The sequence below is a fragment of the Xyrauchen texanus genome, chromosome 50 (assembly GCF_025860055.1).
Source record: "Xyrauchen texanus isolate HMW12.3.18 chromosome 50, RBS_HiC_50CHRs, whole genome shotgun sequence".
NCBI classification, from domain to species: domain Eukaryota; kingdom Metazoa; phylum Chordata; class Actinopteri; order Cypriniformes; family Catostomidae; genus Xyrauchen; species Xyrauchen texanus.
In genome coordinates, this window is record NC_068325.1 from 15,795,141 (window position 1) to 15,802,089 (window position 6,949).

The 6,949-nt window shown below is 39.8% G+C and overlaps 1 protein-coding gene and 1 long non-coding RNA gene across 2 annotated transcripts; one reads left to right on the plus strand and one right to left on the minus strand.

Annotated features, from left to right (window-relative positions):
* Positions 1–2,589, minus strand: LOC127641137 (Krueppel-like factor 2). The gene is made up of 3 exons (XM_052123925.1): positions 2,240–2,589; positions 1,075–1,969; positions 1–963 (listed from the first exon to the last, which is right to left on the minus strand). The coding sequence occupies exons 1-3, from the start codon at positions 2,309–2,311 to the stop codon at positions 788–790; spliced, it is 1,143 nt and encodes a 380-aa protein (XP_051979885.1). The 5' UTR covers positions 2,312–2,589; the 3' UTR covers positions 1–787.
* A 1,837-nt stretch (positions 2,590–4,426) lies between these two features.
* On the plus strand, positions 4,427–6,293 carry LOC127641518 (uncharacterized). Its single transcript, XR_007970173.1, has 3 exons — positions 4,427–4,539; positions 5,279–5,355; positions 5,440–6,293. It is a non-coding gene; the product is annotated as an uncharacterized LOC127641518 (long non-coding RNA).
* The last annotated feature ends 656 nt before the right edge of the window (positions 6,294–6,949 follow it).

Consider the following 6,949-nt stretch of genomic DNA (forward strand, 5'->3'; position numbering starts at 1 on the left):
TTATATCTCAGTTAAATTTAATATATACATTAAGTACAATATTTACAGTAAATTATGTACAAGTCATAATAAGTTTGCTCCAGAACGACTCACATAGCCCTTATCGTGTCATTTAAACACGGGACAGTCTGCAATGCACATTAAAAACATATGAATTGTAAGAATACGTTAGAAAAAAGAAAACAACAACCAAAAGACCCTGATTTTTTTTAAATGTTTATGTCGATAAATGCACAAATAACTTCAAACATTCACTTAACGCCCCTTTGTTAACTTTTAAGGCAGTTTTGAAAGAGAAAAACATTGTCTTATAAAAGCTTATTTAGTTTCTTGAAACAATAGCATACATTTTGAAAAATGCCAAGAAGAAAATTGGCACTTGTGAGATGTATACATGTATTAAAAGGCACTATCGTGATGTTCATAGTAGCAACATCATGTTAACTTACACATTTTTGTAAGTGTTGCATCTTTCCAGTTGCATCTGTGGTTTAGGTCCAGCCTAACATGTGTTGAACTTATTTTTTTTTTGGTATTCTTAAAGCTTTTTGGAAAAAAAATAAATGTATATATTTAACTTGATTTGAAGTGCAGAACCAGCCACATTGCAAAAGACTGTATGGCTATAGGATTCAACAACATGTCATGTCATGTCAGTTCATGTTTCCATGTAGACTATGGCTTTATAAACAAACATTAAATAGATGGGTTAGAGAAAATGCTTTCTTCGAACATCACTGTGATGTTCATTGTTCAGTGCATTTAGTCCAAATATTTGAGTCCATTCCTACATATGGCGCTTCATATGGAGGGCAAGATGGTCAGACCTGGAGAAGGCGCGTTCGCACAGGTGGCACTGGAAGGGTCGGTGCCCGGTGTGTTTGCGGAAGTGGCGGGTCAGTTCGTCGGAGCGGGCAAACTTCCAGCCACAACCTTCCCAGCTGCAATGGTAAGGCTTTTCACCTAATAAAAGAGACAAAACATGTCACATGAAAATGTGTTCGTGTTTAGGGTCCAGTTATTAGTGGTGTGATGCAAGATGCAAGAGCAATAATTTAAGTGAAGTTTATTTACCTGTGTGTGTTCTATGATGCGCCTTCAAGTGGGAACTCTTGGTATACGTTTTGCCGCATCCAGAAAAAGTGCAAGTATGAGTCGCTGTCCGTTTCCTCGGCCAGGTGCGTCTTCCCCTCTTTGGTTTGGTGTCCATCTCCAGGGGAGATGAAGGAGGCGTCAGAAGCACTCTTTGGTTGGCACTGGGCATCCTGAGCCCATCATCGCACACGCTGAAGTGATGCGCATTTGGGTACGACAGCTGCATCTGGGGGAACCCCGCACTGCCTTGGTAACCCTGTGTGAAAGTCATTGCATGGCACATCTGTGACTGACAGTCCGTGTTGATGAGCTCCGCAGGGCTCTGTGGTGGGGTCATGCTGCCCGCACCCTGTGGAGAGTTGGCCAACCTTGGCTGCTCGTATGACCGCATGCATGCACCACTTCCCTCCTGTTTCACTTTGGGAACCATTCCCCTAACAGGTCCGTAACTGTCCATGCAGGGCTCTACTTTAATACACTCCGAAATGTCCTGATTGGGGAACACAGACCTGACCAGGAATCTTCCCTGGGTGTTGTTGGACAGAGATGGCTGGCAGTAGGTGTCTACATCGGACTGCAGAAGCTCTGCCATAAGGCTGGTACTATACGGCGGCGGTGATGAGTTGATCTCAGGCACTGAGTAGGTGCTGGGAGGCCCTGGTGGGTTGTACATGTTTCTAGACTCTTGCATTCTGTAGTCGCCTCCCAAGCCCAGTCCGAGATTGTCAGAACCAGTGGTGTTGGCCAGAATAAACTCCAGATCCAGATATTTATCGAGATCTTCGTCCTCTGTTGATCTGCAGTGGTTGTCCATGTTTGAAATGTCAACCAAGCAGCTGGTATGCATGGACCTGTCGAATTCCTCCTTCCACCTCTACAATGAAAAGAGATTTGTTAACAACAATACATAAATCAATGATTAAACTCAACTTAATCTAGTTATGTTTAGTAAAAAGTTCAGTTGATGCCTAAAAACTCAATTTATTCAACTTACTGTCCTGTAAGAATGTTTCAAAACATTCTAAAAATGGCATTTTACGCATATGCATGTTTTCTACTAGCTATAATTTATTAGAAACAATTAGTTTAGTTTAGATATGCTTAACTACATGAGCACAATAATAATAATAAAAAAAATACTCACGTTTTCCCAACATTTTCCCTTCTGTGCTGAAAATGTCGAAATTGACGGTAAAATTGTTCCACTCAAAGCCATTTCCAGTTGTCCCAGTGACAATAAAAAATTAAGACCAGTTACAATCCCTCAAAGAAACTTTGGTTGTAGTAAACTACAACTCAGGTTTCTGCTCTTACACACTCTGTTTCAAACTCATATAACAAGTATGAGTGGTGTAAGAACTTATCTTATAAATATCACGGCAGTGGATGCTGGACCAATTGTACGAAGCGGAGGAAATACGCACTACCCGTCACTAATTTTAGCCCCAGTATATAGCTGGTGTCCTCTTCAGCGAGTGCGTCTTTCGTCTTGTGTTGGATGGTAAGTGCGCACCAGCCCTCTTCTTTAAATCCAATCCACTCCACGCCCCCTCGATAAAAACGAGTTAAACGAGTACAACACGATGCGAGAGCCCTCCTCTTCTCTCTCTCTCTCCTGCCTTTGAGGGAGAAAAAAAAGAGAGGAGAATGGGAGAAAAATACACATCATTAACACGTTGTTTCAAGATGAAAGTGTCGATATCAATCGCGCGCGCCAACTGTAAGCCCCCGAGACCTATTAACAAAGGGGATTATTGCATGAGGTATTATTGCATAGAAAAATAAAACTTATTACGTTTTGGCTAAAGTTTTAATCAAATACGCCGCAAAAGCCAGTTATTTACTACGGGGAAAGGTAAAAATACCCTTTGTTATTTTAATTTAACGACTTTTGAGAATTGTGATAAAATACACCAATGTGAAATAACTTTGACTGTAAAATCTACATACATGCAGTTGTTACCTTAATGAGCCATTTCTACCTGATCAAACCTTTAAAAATGACTCGTTTGTGTTATGCAGTCAGTTCGATTCAGTCATATAAATTGTTATGACTTAATACCAGTTAATTTAGCGAATTTTTGCGTTATGACATAGTGTTTTTATACAGTGTACAATTGCTCTACTAATGAATGATCAGAACAAACAAATCTTAATTAAAAATAGTTTTTTTTAGTCCAATGCATGCTACATAAGCAATGTCCCGAATTGGCGCGAAAATTTCAACGGCTTCTTACGTGGTTCACACAATCCGAAAGTATGAATTATCCAACTTTTTACAAATTTGCTTTTATAATAAATAAATAACGATACAATGTCTGTTTTATGCTGTCTTGAAATTATTTGTTGTTCCTCACACCTGCAGCCATATGTTTTACCATATGTCTGACCAAAACATTAACAAAAACAGGACTGGTCCTGCTTTTTAAAACCCGTGAAACCACTAGGCACCAAATTAATCTGTAGTATCAAGCTCTTTCCAAAGCATGTGCTATTAAGCTCTTAAAACCCCTTTCATTTGCAAATACAACTGGTCAGCAAAGGTGGCTGTGATTCTTTGCCCCAATGGAAATGATAATACAATAGTCGAAGCCTTTAGATTGCAGCAAATTTCAAGGTCTAGTCACCCACAATCCAGTGTAAAACAATAACATTAAACATCAGTTTGTGTGAAATTACATCATTTCTGTATTTTTGTGTGCCAAAAGTAGCACACAAATGGTGAGAAGTTAAGCACAAAAGGTCAAACGAAATGCCAGCCAGGTACGACATGAAATTGAATGCCATTCAAACAACCCAAGGTTGTTTTCTGCTTTGATAATTTTCTTATATCCATTGCACTTTTCCAAGAACCAGAAAACATGATTCATAGCTAATTTTAGAAGTTCTGTGTGTGGTGCATGTATAGGCGCTAACTACCACACCTGGAGTCACAAGTTCGAATCCAGGGCGTGCTGAGTGACTCTAGTCAGGTCTCCTAAGCAACCAATTGGCCTAGTTGCTAGAGTGGGTAGAGTCTTGTTGGGTTACCCTCCTCGTGGTTGCGAGGAGGTTAATGTGGTTCTCGTTTACAGTGGGCGCGTGGTGAGTTGTGCGTGGATGCTGTGGTGAATAGCATGAAGCCTCCACATGTGCTTGGTCTCCATGGTAACACGTTCAACAAGCCACGTGATAAGATTTGCAGATTGACGCCTCAGAATCAGAGGCAACTGAGATTCGTCCTCCGCCATGCAGATTGAGGCAAGTCACTACGCCACCACAAGGAACTAGAGCGCATTGGTATTCAACTGTTGAAAAAATCCAAGACGAGGGTGTAGTTTTATTATACAGTACAACATGTTCTACCCTAATGGCTGAATGGATATAAATTGTCTTCTGATTGTGTTAGGAACATGTGGTTAGGAGCTTGCCATGCTGCCACGCCTTTACATTCCCACTCTACAGGTAAACATGTCTTTATAGTTTATTGCTGTTGTTCAGTCATTATAAAATCATTGAGTATATATTATTCTTCAACTAGTGAGACATACATTATTAACAAATATAGATTAGGGTTAAAATGAAAGCGAACAGATCACCCCTGATTTATGTCTTTCTGTTATGGGTACCATCAGATGTGAACCTTAAAATGAAACTGCCGATTTTTGTTGTTGTATCCTGTACAAGAATTTTAACCCACTAAAATTCAAAACTTAAGTTTAACTTCCACCTTTAAGTTCATTGCACCTTTTGGACCAATTTTAATGAACTTAATGATGAAGAAATTCATGAGAACTCGATAAAATGAATTTACAAATAGAATTAAATTGAAAGAGTGGTGGTATCTTCATAGCATTGTTTTTTTTTTAACATGGTGTAATGGGTTCCTCAATTGGTTGTACATGTGCCATAGTTTGTTATGTTGTGGCCAATGAATAAAATATAAAAATCTGTGCCCTAGAGTTTTCTCAAGGTACACCAAGTTCTTGCCCTTTCAAGAGTTGAACAAGTCCATTCCGTTTCCTTTTCAAAGGTTCTGTCACTTTGGAAAAGGTATTATACTTTGCGTGTGAACTGAGCTCAAGTAACAAGCTCGGCATCGAGCATTTATTTGGAAAAAGCTTTTTTCCCTTTGGTTATCCAATGTAATGCATATTTTGCTGCTTGAGTCAAACCCTGGGAAACACCTGCTCTTTCTTCACAGCAGGACGGCACTGTGGCTGCCCTGGGCCCTGCTTTCGAGAGAGGAGGAAACCGAGAGTCCTGCCAGAAAGTGTGCAAGTGAGAGTTTGAGCCGAAATGGGATTCTGAACAGGCCTTTATATACGGGACTATTTTTAACCCACTCCCTCTCGCCTATCACAGGGCTTCCTCTCTCGGACGCTCAGGAAGCAAGCCTGGCTCAGTTTCCTGCCTGCACGCCGGCCCATTCAGAGCCAATCAGGAATGGATAGCACTGTGATGACCAGGCACTGAATCAAAAGGAAAAAGAGTCAAAATTATGGCACATATTTGTATGATTAGATTTCAGTGGAGCAAGTGATTTTTTTAAAGGGAGTTTGACATGCAGCTCTGTGTGAGTCGTGTTTTTTGAGCCTTCTAGATTAATGATGATCTCTGGAGAATGAAATCAAATGGCCACTAACAGTTTTTATAAGAGTTTTCTGGAACCATTTTTGTTGTAAATACATTTGTTTGGGGAAAAAAATTCCCAATGTAACCCTGGTTGGGAACCAATGCCAAAGAATGTAGCTAAAACGTTTTCAAAACGACTTTGTTTACCGACGATGAAACTCAGAAATGCATGTCTGTATATTCTCAGTTCAACATCAACAAGGAGTTTCATAAACATCTCGCTGTAGCCTCCATCTCCTCAACGATGAAGGAGTTGACAGCGCAAAATAGGTTGAATTCCGTGGGGGAGTTTTGAATTCTGCTTTTTTCTGTCAGTTCATGTGGAATTAATTGGTTTGGTAATTCTCCTGGTAGTCTGCCAATTTAAAATCTGTGAACATTTGACATCATGCAGGTCATGTGTTGTGAGCACAATTCATGATTCGTTGGATGTGAAATATGTTTGCAATGACAGAAACAGTAATTACGGCAATATTTATAGCTGTTAATCAAGAATTTCTTTTTCTTTCCTCATAAAATGTCTTAAACGGCCGCTTGAGGTCCACTACAGCCTTAATATTGAAATGACAAATATGTTAGTGGCTTCTGGATAACATGTTTCTAATTTTTGTCATTTTACAGATTTTAAATGTTTGATATGGTGTTGATTCTCTGGCCCTCCGAGAAAAGAGACCAGATCGAATCTCATATTTCAGAACAGTCACAGCTTTTATCACTGTAGCTTGACCAAAAACATAAATTGAAGTCATCTGGTATTTCATTGTCGATCCCAAAACAACCTTTTTTTCCAAGTTGAAGTGATACCATGAGAACATTATGATATTGTGTTGTGAGTGATGAATCCAGAGACAGCGGATTGGGAAATTATAAGCTTGGGTTGAAATGTTTTGCAGTTGAACCTGGCAGCATTCGTGTAGTTTCAACATCTCTCTATTTCACTGTTATAAGTTTTAAAGCCACAGGAATTGCAATGGTTCACTGCCAAAATCCAGTTCCTTTTCATGCAGAAGTAGGATTTATGGACAAAGAGGGAGAGAGTTACAATGGAGAGTTAAGTCTCTACACCAGTACACCAGTCTGACCACAAACATGTCCGTGTTTCCTTAAATCGTGCCAGCTGCGTAAATACACCAGCCTGCTCTTACACACAGGTCCTTTTCTATTGCGGCTTTGAAGTCCTTCGTCTAAGTTGTGCCTGTAAATTCATGCATATAGCTAAAATGGATGGCCCAAACCACAA